Source organism: Anneissia japonica, unplaced genomic scaffold (assembly GCF_011630105.1).
Source record: "Anneissia japonica isolate Jap-2015-1 unplaced genomic scaffold, ASM1163010v1 scaffold4031_len268452_cov156, whole genome shotgun sequence".
Taxonomy (NCBI): domain Eukaryota; kingdom Metazoa; phylum Echinodermata; class Crinoidea; order Comatulida; family Comatulidae; genus Anneissia; species Anneissia japonica.
Genome location: NW_022716874.1, coordinates 41,528 through 54,922, shown reverse-complemented (window position 1 = coordinate 54,922; position 13,395 = coordinate 41,528). Strand labels below are relative to the sequence as shown.

Here is a 13,395-nt window from a genome sequence, read left to right as displayed (position 1 = left end):
TGCTATAATTAGATTTCCCGTCGATTTATAATCAGGCGGTACTGGGGAGGGGCAAGTTGATTTCCTGCTCCACAACAAGTCATCCATTCGTAGAAGCCTTTAAAGCCAGACCTAAAATGGCCTAGATTGGGACCAGCAAACTTCGGCTTTGAATAGGAAGATTGAATTGTCTTTCAAAAATGAGCACACGATGTTTAAGAAAGTTCTAGGCTTTTGTCATAGGAGGCCCTATGTTTATCAGTGGTGTATCTAGAAGTCTTGAATTAGGGAGGATTATTGGGAGGGGCAGCGCGAAGGAGAAGTGGGAGGGCTCGACGATCAATTGAGGGTTGCTAATCGCAAAATATGGTGATTTTAGGTGATTTATAACTACTTGACCGTGATTTTCAGGAAGCGACTGGGGGGAGGGGAGGGGAGTTTTTTTTGGGGTGCACCCCCGCCCTCCCCTAGATACAGATACGCCAATGATGTTTATTAATTTTATTATTCTTTATTAATTAGAAGAACTACCGCTTGATTATAAATCGACGGGGAATCTACTGATAGTTGTTGCTGTTGATAATTTTCTCTTACAAGGTTCTTGCATTGAATAATTTTGTCATTTCCAATAACAATCACTTAAAGACTTACTTGTTCGCCTAAACCTGTTCTACATTGTACATTCATTAATACAGAGTTTGTTGTATGTTATTTACTTTTTATTTGGTTTTACTTATTTGGCACTTGTCATAAAAACAAAGTATAGTAAAAAGTTAATAATAAGCAGTTCCATACAATGAATTGAAATTAAATTTGAATGCCAAAAATATTTTAAAAACAAAGAGCAAAAAGCAGCCAAAGAATTAAGGCAAAATAACCAATATTGGACAGAGAGACATATTAAAAAATCAGCCTCCGTACACTCTCTTTAGAATGTAATGACGCATGAACCACGCATTAAAAATACTCGTAAATGATACGCTTATACCATACAACACGTTAAATGACGGCAATCAAGTAAAGTGCCTAGGTAATCAGCATGTACCTTGGTAATATAATACAATGTATACAACAATACAATGTTATTAGGTCTGGCTCCTGATATTTAATGGGAAATGGCAGCGCCAAAAAATAAACGGCCGATTGCTACACAACAAACAGTATTAACACCCGACAAATAGTCGTGTCAAAGCTCTGTCCAGATTATCAAATTTTCTTTAAAAAAAAACTTATATGCCCATATATAGTCATGATGTGCCTATATATGGTCATGATGTGATGTCATCATGACCATATTTAGGCATGTCAGGTATTCATCAAATAAAATTCGATGGGAGAGGGCTTAAGAAAAGGAGGTTTTTATGCATTAGCTCAGGATATACAGCTGTATATCTTTTTCAACTTACATTTTTGTAATCACTGAAGGTAGGGGAAAGGATGGCACAAGCTTTTGTAGTAGGGAGATGGGGGTTGGGGTGCGCTCCTACTGTACCCTTCCCCATAGATATACCATTGAAAACAGGGCCTAAAAAATATGCATTTGTCCCACAAACACACATGGTCCAAAACGCACATGTTTGTGGATTGGATTAGATTGGATTGGATTTATTCGGTGTAAACACCAAGGATAGCCCACGAAAGTCTAGAAGAAGACTTATTTCCAGTGGGGTCTTGTGGTGGTGATTGGGCAGTACACCGGGAGACAATCCCCTACGAATGCTGTTGTTTTGTGGGACCTTTCAGGGTATTGTAGCTGGAGAAAACTAAGGGTGGTTGATAGACAATTTCAGGGTGGGTAAAGTGATAACAATAAACTCTAAATAATAAGAGTGGATTTTAAGGATGGAAAATTGGGGTAATAACGGTGGGTGGAAGGCCATGAAATTAGCTTTAGACTACAAGGCTGGGTGCCCCACCCACCTCTGCACACCATAAACTACATCCCTGCTTTAAGCAACAATATCCAAGGAGCAATGGGTTAGCGGAACTATTGTGAATGGCCACTGAAAGAATCCTATTTAATGTATTTACTGTAGTTCATCACTGAGTGATGATAATCACATATGAATATGGAAAATTAAGCTTGACACAAAAGCCAAATTAAACCTTTATTCAATTATTATTTTACAAGTTAAGTTTGCGAAATGCATGTCATAGACTAAGGGTTGTCAAGGTGATGCCATGAAAACTAACTAACCCTCCATTGTCTGGCCTAAAAGCACTTACAATACATATTAAACAATGGTAACACGTTACTAATCAAAAAAGGTACACATAGTCACACTTTATGCTAAAGAACAGAACAAATTAGTGTACTGAATGCCGACAATATTACATTATCTATGTTTTGTAACTGGAGGAATATACCTTGATTAATATAGAATTTTAGAAGAAACTTGCTTGTCGAAGTTTGCAATATACAGTAGATACTTTTGTTTGTATTTCTGCCATTTATGATTTGTGGCAAAGACAAGCCAAACCAGTCACTCGTCGCAAATCCTGTTTCAGAGAAAATAGCCAAAACATGCTAGAATGTCAAATTTTAAAAAATCTATTTTATTGCACTAAACTAAACTTTATATATCTACACATCATCCTATGCTGTTATTTTCCCCATTTTCAAATTAAAACAATACTTTTTAAGGACTTAAGATAGTTTCTGCATGAGAAATGCCTGAAATCATAAACTTTGACGGCTAATCTCTCATATATTGTTTTTTAAACGCTTGTAACTTCATAAGGAAATGTCCGATTAGAATGATTTTTTTTACCATTTTATAGCTATTATTTTACTCTCTAACACTGTATTAATAACTCAAAATCAATTTTTGCGACGAGTGACTGGTTTGGCTTGTCTTTGCCACATTTTAGTTCAAAGTTTTCCAAAATTACAAATTTGTAGTCTTCAATTTCAGGTTCCTCTGTCTAATTTGTTAATATACTATTAAAATTATATTATTTTTCTTACATATTGATATTATATTTGCATATTTTTTATACCATAATTACAACCCTGTATTTGATGTTTTTATTCACTATTGGTTGATTAAATAACTAAAGTATTTTTTTTAATATAACACTCTTAAAAGTGGCTTTGGTTCAAGTAAATTGCCATTTGCACATTTATGATTAAATGCAGGCATGGGGCAATAAGAGACTAATTCTTTTTGTAATAAAAAGAAATTCTTGTGTTGTCCACGTTTTGGAAAAATAAAAAAAAATGTGTAGGTCGGTAGGAAAAGTTTTTTTTATTTTTAACAAAACAAAAATACAAAAAAAAAATGTTTTAATTTAGATTGAAGAACACTGTTGCATTGCCTACCGTTGCAAGATAGGCCTATTCCAGCCTTTTTAGCTCATTAAAAAAATATTTTTCGATGTAAAAAAAACAAATTAAAAAAAACTAAAATGCCGACTCTCAATTTTAAACATTTTGCCAACACAATAATTTTTTTTATTTGGCCTAATACAGAGTTTTGTCCCCACCAAGTCAAAGTAAAACAAAAAAACAAAAAAACCAGAAGTTGCTAAGATACCATACCCAGCAAACCTGACAGTTACAGTCATGAAAAAACTTCCAAAATACTGAAAGCTTGACTTTGATGCCAGCCAGAAAAAATTCCTCCTTTAAATCAGCGGCTTAGCTTAGTCCACACTACAAAATTTTTGTGGGACAAGTTTGTGTGATGTGCCCATATATAGGCATGATGATGTCATATTACACCCAATGCAATGCCTAATATTTGTCACATGGTTTGATAGTGTGAATAGAGCTTAACACATTCTAGAGCCCCGGGCTGGTATTCAACCCCCGGTCTGCGTGCTGAATCCGGCCTGCCAAAGATTTTGAATCCGGCCGATTTTTAGAAAAAGTTTGTTAATAGAAACAACATCTACTTGATCTAGCATTGTTAAGGAGAGTCTGGCTTTTTCTGACCGTAGATCATTGTATCTAGTGGAGTAGACTATTGACATAGGAAGGGGGGAGACTGATGGGGATAATGGATTAAGTGGGGAGGGGCACTGATATGATGCAATGTCTAACCATTTGCCGATCATGGTGGGGCCAAAGTAAATGCAGGCCCTTTTCGGTCAGGGCTCTTGGTCAGGGAATTTCTAGCGCTTTTTGAATTTTTTTGAACTTCTTAGTACATAATTTACTTTTAAAAATTAATTTTTAGTTATTAATACAGAGTCAAACAGTAAAATGATAGCTAGAAAATGGTAAAAGAATCGTTTAAATCTTATGAAGTTACAGGAGTTTAAACATACATCTTTTCAAAGAACAAATTTTTGAGAAAGCAGCCTTCAAAGTTTACGATTTTGGGCATTTCTATAGGGCAGAAACCATCACCAAATCGTTAAAAAATCTTTATTTTCGCCATCATTGAAAAGGGGGAAAATAACATAGCATGATGTATAGATATATAGAGGTTAGTTATAGTGCAATAAAATAGATTTCAAAACTTTTGACATTCCAGTGTGTTTGGCCATTATCTCTGAAACACAATTTGCGACGAGTGACTGGTTTGGCTTGTTTTTGCCACATATTGGTGCAGTAGCAGGCAACCCCACCAGGTACCCATTTATACTCCTGGGTGGAGAGAAGCAATGCAGACAAAGTGCCTTGGTCGAGGACACAAGCGAGGTGCACAGTGAGGGACTGAAACCCCGACCTCGAGGTTGGGAATATAAACCGTTCCCGCTGCGCCAAACCGCTTCCACAAAGCTGGCTGTGACAAAAGCATTTTCTTGTGGTTTTAAAGATTCAATTTGATTGGAAATGTGAATAGAAAATAAAAATAAATAAATAAATAAAATTGTGATTGTGTTGCAGTTTTACTTTACTATACTACAGTATTTACTGTTCTTTTCTGAGGGGCGTATGAGGTTGCCCTACAGCTAATAGCATAAGTATTCACATCGGATCCAAATGAAAGTTTAGACCACGATTCCAACGAGCTCAATGCCAGCGTCCATAATTTTACACGCTGATTGAATTTTCTGATCAGTTTCTTAAGCCTTCTGATGAAAAATTTCAGATTCGGTATGAATGAGGCCTAAAAGGTAATTTAGGTCAATGCCAAAACATCAGAAATGCTACTCTGAAGGTTGTCAATCTTGAGCACCCAGCAGTCATTATTGAGTTTGCTATACAAATACAGCCAATTACAGGTACGAGTACACTGGATATTTAAAATTAAGAAGGTACGTATGATTGAAACCAAGCCTATGATTACTGTGATCTGGTGATTCATTTAATTTTTGTCTAAGCTGTTAGTGCTTCAGCATTACTCACCTGTGACTGTCGAATCCACCTCCAACACCACCCCCGTAAGGCCACATGTTAGGCTGGTTAAAATCAAGCGATACGTATGTGCACTGTAGCAAGCGTGTTTAGAGTGGCAACATTTAAATCACAAGCCAAGTCTGAATCAAAAAACATGCAGACAAAGAGGGTTACAGGCAAGTGTTACTCATACCCTGGTTCTTAAACTTTTTCAGGTGGTGACTGGTTTTCAGATCCCACATTTAGAGATCACTCAACGTCGCAACAGGAAAGGAAAGTAAAGTGAGGTGATGAATTAGATTACCAATCCCCGGTTCCATTTTTGCTAAATTTTTTTGTGCTATCGACATTCACTTTTTTTGAAATAAGATTTTAAAAAAGGTGTAATATTTTTGGCCTTGTGTTTTTTAAGGTGAGGTGAAAAAGTACAACTTATCAATCTTATCCATAGTTCTTATGTCTTCTTGGCAAGAGAAGTGTCTCAACTCAGTTTGAGAACCGGTGCTGTCCTTATAAAAACAAACAAAATTGCTGAAGGAAAAAAAATGACAAAGCATGGCACTACTGTAAGCAGGTGTATCTGTGACATTCAGGACAAATAATATTTAATCTGTAAAATGTAGCAACATATTGCAGTACTGTATGTTGCATTCAACTTTAATTCAACTTCAATAGTACCATGAATTGCTGAAGAACAAATTGACCAAATAATTATGTAATTATTTCAACATTTGTGGCAAAGACAAGCCAAACCAGTCACTTGTCGCAAAAATCGATTTTGAGTTATTAATACAGTGTTAGAGAGTAAAATAATAGCTATAAAATGGTTTAAAAAATCATTCAAATTGGACATTTCCTTATGAAGTTACAAGCATTTAACCACACAGCTGTTTAAAGAACAATATATGAGAAATTAGCCGTCAAAGTTTTAAGATTTTAGGCATTTCTCATGCAGAAACTATCTTTTAATCCTTAAAAAGTATTGTTTTAACATTGAAAATGGGGAAAATAAGAGCATAAAATGATGTGTAGATATATAAAGGTTAGTTTAGTGCAATAAAATAGATTTTTAAAAATTTGACATTCCAGCATGTTTTGGCCATTTCCTCTGAAACACGATTTGTGACGGGTGACTGGTTTGGCTTGTCTTTGCCACATTTAATGGGGGTGGTCAATTTAGATGAACCAGATCAGTATATTGGGACCCTCAATACAATGCAAGTAAAATTAAAAAATTAAAATACAATAAAAATGAAAAAATTGGATAAAAATTTCAACAAGAAAGATGATACAACCAAATACAGTAAAGTACATTATATGAAAAAAAAAACAACAACAAAACACAGATGCCGATCCAGTATATTTTACCAGAGGGAGTAGTATACCATAGAGAAAATAGAATATTTTCTCTATGGGTATACTATAACCAGTGGGTTAAGAGGACAGGTTCCTGGTGACATTAATCTCTTACCTAAAAGATTTCACACTTTATTGTGACAATAAGCAGCTCTATTGTAGAACATGCACTACATTATGCACAATGAATGCAACATGCGGATACCGGCACCTTATAAATATCCAATATTATTATTATTATTATTATTATCTGTCAAGGACACCATTGTTATGTGTTGTACATTGAGAAAATTGCCATGGTAACAAAGCAGACGATTAATGGTTTCGTTTTATGAAGATTAGTTTAAAAGTGTTTCAGTGTTGGTATTGTACTGTGCTCATTTAATTGTTTCTTATACAGTAACTGTACTGCAAAGCCCATTATTTTCATGTGCCTTAATTTTTCGTGACAAAACGATGATTGTGAAAACCGTGAAATTGTGTATGAGAGATTTGTCATGGTTTTGAAAATCTTTTGTTCCTTTAAAATGCGTATAATCTGAAGATAGGGAGTTGTTAATTTAATTAACAGCTCTTGGTAAAAACTTCCTGCCTAAGGTACAAACTAGTTTAAAAATCGGGTTGGTAATAATAATAATAATGACTTTATTTGAAAACGGAAAACTTGATCACAAATTAAATGTGTTTTTCACAAGGCCGTTTCTGAAGTACATAATAACGAAATTTAAATTACAAAAACATTTACAAGACAAACAGAAATAAAGAAGTAAAAGAAACCAAAATAAAACAATTACTGTATTATCTTATGCAAGTAACTTTCAATTATTTGTTAATAGTTTTTTTAAAGTTTGAACATTTGAGGCCATTCTCATATTGAGGTTTAGGTTATTCCAGACAATGGCTCCCTGATAGGAAAAACTTCTTTTCTTATATTCTGTACTGGGTTTGGGTACCTTAAGTATGTCCTTAGACCTGGTCATGTGGTATGGTATGACATAAATTATTTAGCCTCATTTTGTCTGTATTTGAAAGTTTTATTTGTTTAAATTTTTTACTGCCTTTATATTGTTTCCCCATTAATAAAATAATTGGGAGAAACCCAACAAAATCGTGTGCTCTAGCTATCATATAGGCCAAAAAAACATTAATGGTATTTTTTTTGCACATGTTTAAAAAAATTAGAAAATTTTTTTTTAATATTTCAAATTTTAAAATCAGAAAAATAACTTTAGGCTTTACAGTATTTATAGTATAATTGTTTGTGTTGAGTTGTTATATTCTTTTAGAATATCATTGTACATGAGCTGAGAAAATTTAGAAGTAGAAAGGCATTCAAAAGTAGTCAAATATTACTAAGTCCTGGTACAAAGATATACCATAGTTGTTGGTATGTTAAAGTGTTGGTTAGGTAGCAGTTCAAAACAGCATACCAAAATGGCAATGACAAGTACCAAAACGGCAAAAGACCAAAACAAGTACCAAAATGGCATAAACCACAATGGCAAAGGAGCGAAATCAATGTCAAGACTAGGCGCAGGCCGCAGTTATAATTTTCTAAATCATTTTTAAATTGTCCCGATAGGCAAATCGAATATTGCCATGGGCTCTTTTCCCCACTTTTAATGTTTATTATTATTATTTCACATTTTTTTACTTTTATGACATAAATTATTTAGCCTCATTTTGTCTGTATTTGAAAGTTTTAATTGTTTAAATTTTTTAATGCTTTTATATTGTTCCCCCACCCCAATCTTAATATTGAATTTGTATATTTTTATTATTATTATTATTATTATTATTATTATTATTATTATTATTATTATTATTAATATTATTATTGTTAATGATATTATTGCTGTTGCTATTTGGCCTCATTTGTACTGTATTTAATCGTAATATACTTTCATGTTTATAATTAGTTAAATTTTTTTGCGTTTTTACTTTTATGACATAAATTGTTTAGGATCGTTTTGGTCTTGCCGTTTTGACTTATTGCCGTTTTGGTCTATTGCCGTTCTGTTCAAGAAGTGTTGCTGTTTTGGTTTTTCGCTGTTTTGTTCATTGCCATTTTGACTTATTGCCGTTTTGGTTTATTGCCGTTTTGTCCAGAAACCGGTGGTTAACACAGGAGATGCACACAATTACTTGGTAAAAAAAAACATTCTTTAAAATCCTATTTAAAAGGAATAATGTTGAAACAGACAATGTGGTCTCGATCAATTAAGCTCGTTTTCCAACTTTAATAGCCTGTTTTATGGTTGATTATAATGAGTATACAGTACTGTAGGCCACTGCAAAAAATCCATTTTCACAAATAAAAGAATTTTTCTTTCTACCACATATATAGTTTTAAAGAACTACTCCATAGTTTCAAATCTATAAAACACCATGATTTTATTCTCATCACTAAAAAACATCTCTACCTTCTAGCTTACGGCCAAGTTGAAAAAAATACACAAGACACTACAGTATATTCTCAAATAAACCATGTTGCATTTATAGGCCAACTACAGTATGAAACCAATTTTAAAATCTATTGCTTGGATGCCAAGTAGAATAGAGATAACAGATCAATCAAATTACAAACTTTAAATAAAATATTTCTCTTAAAATGACAAGATTGAATCTGTTCCCAGATTGAAAGCCACATAAAAACAAAAAAAAAACAGAACATTCTCATATCTGTGTTCTTTCATTTTTTTCCTAAGTTCATTTTTTCAAGGCAAATTATTAATGTATAGCCATATGCATTTTCTGGCACGTTTGTTTTGCTTGCCAATGTGAGAGAGAAGAGAAGCCAGGCTAGCTGTTTTGCCAGTGTAAACTCATCCGAGTAAATTTTGTGCGGCATGTGTTCGTGGCTTTCAGCTTCGCAATGATTCGCATTCGCTATTAATAGCATACTATTCAATTTTCATACTCGTCTACTTTGGCCTGTGTGGATCAGATTTCATTACAAAAGACTGTTAATTGCGACTTTATCTGAGAAAGCTGACGTCAATTTACCATAAACAATACTATTTTTTTTACTTCAAGGCTTAATCAAAATAGATTTATTGTAACCATCCAATCTGGCTGGCTTGAATCTGGCTTGTTTGTGGCCTTTTTCAAACAAGTCCATTTCCCTTGGGTGAGTTTATTATATTCCTCAGAAATCTGATTTGGTTACATCGCTATATAACTTGGTGGTAACATTACACTTTCTTCTAGATATTGATTTATATTTGTATTCACATCCATGAAAACAAAACTAGCCTTTGTGTTCGATGTTCACATTATTTAATAATAATAATAATAATAATAATAACAATAATAATAATAATAATAATAATAATAATAATAATAACAATAATAACAATAATAATTAATAATAAATAATAATAAATAATAATAATAATAATAATAATAATAATAATAATAATAAATAGTTCCCCTCTATTAAAGACCACCTCCAATTAAAGACCACTTTTCTGTGGTCCCCAATTAAAAAATTTCTTTTATCTTTGATTATTCTAATTAGAGACCAAAGCTGCTACAGACTATGAAAAGTCTTTTCCAAAAAGTGGAGACCTGTATAATAATAATAATATTTTATTAGTGAAAATTTAAGTCAGCTGAGGCAGTTTACCGTGTCCGGCGGTCACTGGATGACACAATTCTACGGAAAATACACGCCATGACGTGCGCACAATGGAATTGTTTTTAATGACGATCTGTTCATTCAAACATTATTTACAACTTGTACTTAAATGAGCTCCACATTCTCAAAAATAGGTACAGCAGAATTATTCTATCAGTTGAAATTAGAACTCCCATTGATGACATAATAAAAGACTTTTTCTGCATAACAAACCTTTGTTATGCAGATGGAAGTAAATATTTTTTGGCTTATATTTAAGTCCTAGTTCCTGAGAGGAATCACCCCAAATTTACTTTATGACTGTTATTACACAACCATTTTCCATTTTTTTATATTAAAATATACAATCAAATATTTGTATACAGTGTTCGAATTATTTATTTTATTACTTGTATATACACCACAATGCTATGCAGCAAATAGGGACATCACGAAATCGTGTTGAGTATCTCTTTCAATGAAATGTTCCTTATATTACATCATACGTTCCAATTCGAGCATATAGACAAATAAGACTGTATCTAGGTCAGGAAATTGATAAGCAAAAACTAAAATGTATGCTAAATGTTAACAGCTAGAAATAGAACCAGAGCTTTTGGACAACACTAGACCTTCCTCAGTGGAAGGACTTATATATATAAGTTAACTTATTATATATAAGAACTAGGACTTATATATATATATAATCATTAGTGGTCGTGGGACTAGTTTGGGCCCTACCTAAGCTAGTCGAACGTTTCGTTTGGGTCTGTACCCTAGCTGCACTGATGAGGCCTGGAAGGCCGAAACGGATCCGTGTGCAGATATTGGGATTCCTTCCAGTGGATGCTTCGTTTATTTTGTCATTCTGATCGGATTTTCTCTACTGTTCCGTTTTAATTTTAATTTTAAATTGTTTTGCATTATATGGCCGTTTGCTGTTTTATGGGTTTTCCGCATTTGCCTTTCAAATATATATATATATAAACGGGAAATTATAATACTACCACATTGGCTGCCAGCGACGAGTATACTCGCCCACAAGGTGTTGTTGAGGGCGCCAGGGGCAAGTATAAAATTGGGTAACATTCTAGTAACTTCTTTGTAATACGTAGTAGAATCACAGCCTCAACGGCTTGAACTTCTGGGAAGATACACCTAGACGATAACATACAAATGACGTATGTATGTTTGTTGTGTTAGCTGCCAGTAATACACTCGAGCGGCACAAGTAGGGGGCGCCTTTTGAACATATATCAACCCATGCAAAAAGCAGACAAGATAACTCGCACTTGCCATAGGTAATAAAAAGTGCCGCTGATGACTTTATTCGCCTCCTAATATTTTCCCGCCAATTTATTAGACACATCATTTTGATGATATAGTATGACTAGATAAAATTTCAAAAAGGTATGTTTGCATGTACATTTGTTTTGGCACACGGGAAGGAACCTTAAAAAAGATCTGGCAGTCAAAAGTTAATAAAGAGACTTAATAGAGCAGAAATGGAGCTAAGGCAAGAGAACATTCTTATACCGTACAACTAAGATACGGAAGCTTCAAACCACATTAGATCAAACTTTAATGATATTCAACTGACTACATTTTAAAAACTTAATAAAATCCCTTAATATTTGTATTCACTTTCATTACAAAGTTCTGTTCTCTTGCCTTCATTCAAATTTAAATAGTTCTTTGTAGTTAAGGGTTTTCCCCCCTTTTAATTTAAGTTCATTTGATATATATTCTGATTTGCATTTTTTTTTGCATGAAACCAGTCAGTGCTGCGTCACTGACAGTGCTAACTTGAAAGAAAGACTAAATAAATAAATATTTCTGGAGCTTTTTGTCTATTTTTTCCTTATCCTTTTTTCCGTAAATGAGATACATTTAAAGGTATAATTTAATGCTTTTCCATATCGTTTTTATTTAATTTTTTTTAAGGGATAAAAGAGATCTTTTCAATTTAGACTTGTTCCCTTTTATTGAAATATAGTAAAACCTTGAATAATTTTGAGTTGAATTCCATGTTTGAAAAATGTACACTTTTTTACATTAGCAATTCCAAATATTTACAGCATTCATTTTGAAAAGAAGCCTCTCCCCCCACTTTATTTAGCAAAAGTACTCTAAAAAAAAATCCATCAAGTGGTCGAAAAAAAAAAAAAAACCAGCCCAGGGTTTCTACTGTAATTTTACGGTAGTCTTTTGTCTTTTTATTTTTAAGAAAAAAATAAGTTTTACAGGCATTAACATGAAGCATTGAGGGGGTGGACTAGGCTTGGCCTAGAGGCCGTAAACTCAAAACGCTGATGATTAAATATATTACCACAATTTGGTCTTATTTTCTAAGGAGTAAATTGCACATCGCTTGGGCCTTCATGAGTAGATTCGGCATCCTTAGGCTTAGTACTTACCTAGAAAGTCTAAAACGACCCGGGCAGGGCCAATTCGACATCGGATAAAGCGACACGGTCCGAAACGACCCGGATTCATTAATTTAACTCAAGTTAAAAAGGCTAGGGCCTCGCCTACTCTACTACTACTAGGCCTCTCTACTATATAGGCTAGCCTAGGTAGCCCCAGCCCCATGCTGGTTTAGGGCCAAGGGCCTAGGCTAGGTCTGGCCTACAGTATATCAATAATCCATCATCTCAAATCAAAAACTTAAGAAAGGAAGCCATGAATCAAATTAGAAATTATTTGTGTGGTTGTTCTTACCTGTTGTGATGTCGTCTATCCATACCATTTAAGACATTCTTGGCAGTAGGCCTAAATGTAACGCACTAAGTTGTTAATAAAGCCAATATAAACAGGATCAACTCGGCCTTCCCCTGTTGAGATCAGCACCGTTACGCCGACAGTAGCGAAATGATGCCTTCCGCTTTAATTTTATCTCCGACTCGTGTAAGAGCCTAGCTACTGTGCAAAATCACCACTCCGCTTGAAGTGACCATGGTTTCAAATTATTGCATTGAAATAATTTTTTTTTAATTAACGTCAATGTTAACTAAAATTATTACTATATTATAAAAAATATTATAACTTTAAATTATAAAAATTTAATTTGTTAATAAAAAACTGATAAGTTATAAAATTGTATTTAAATCGCATGATAAATAAAGATTCTGTTGATTATTTGTTTACGATT

At 33.6% G+C, this 13,395-nt stretch overlaps 1 protein-coding gene across 4 annotated transcripts in view; it reads right to left on the bottom strand.

The window, feature by feature from the left end:
- Positions 1 to 13,210, bottom strand: part of LOC117110011 (golgin subfamily A member 6-like protein 22) — a 54,970-nt gene extending 41,760 nt beyond the window's left edge. For 3 of the 4 annotated variants that reach the window (XM_033252553.1, XM_033252554.1, XM_033252555.1), the window contains exons 1-2: positions 12,966 to 13,210; positions 5,279 to 5,409 (exon numbers count right to left, since the gene is read on the bottom strand). In XM_033252553.1, the coding sequence (XP_033108444.1) occupies positions 5,279 to 5,325 (47 nt within the window). In that variant the 5' untranslated portion in view covers positions 5,326 to 5,409; positions 12,966 to 13,210. The remainder of the gene's footprint in view (positions 1 to 5,278; positions 5,410 to 12,965) is intronic. The other variant, XM_033252556.1, reaches the window with a different exon arrangement.
- Positions 13,211 to 13,395: the final 185 nt, after the last annotated feature.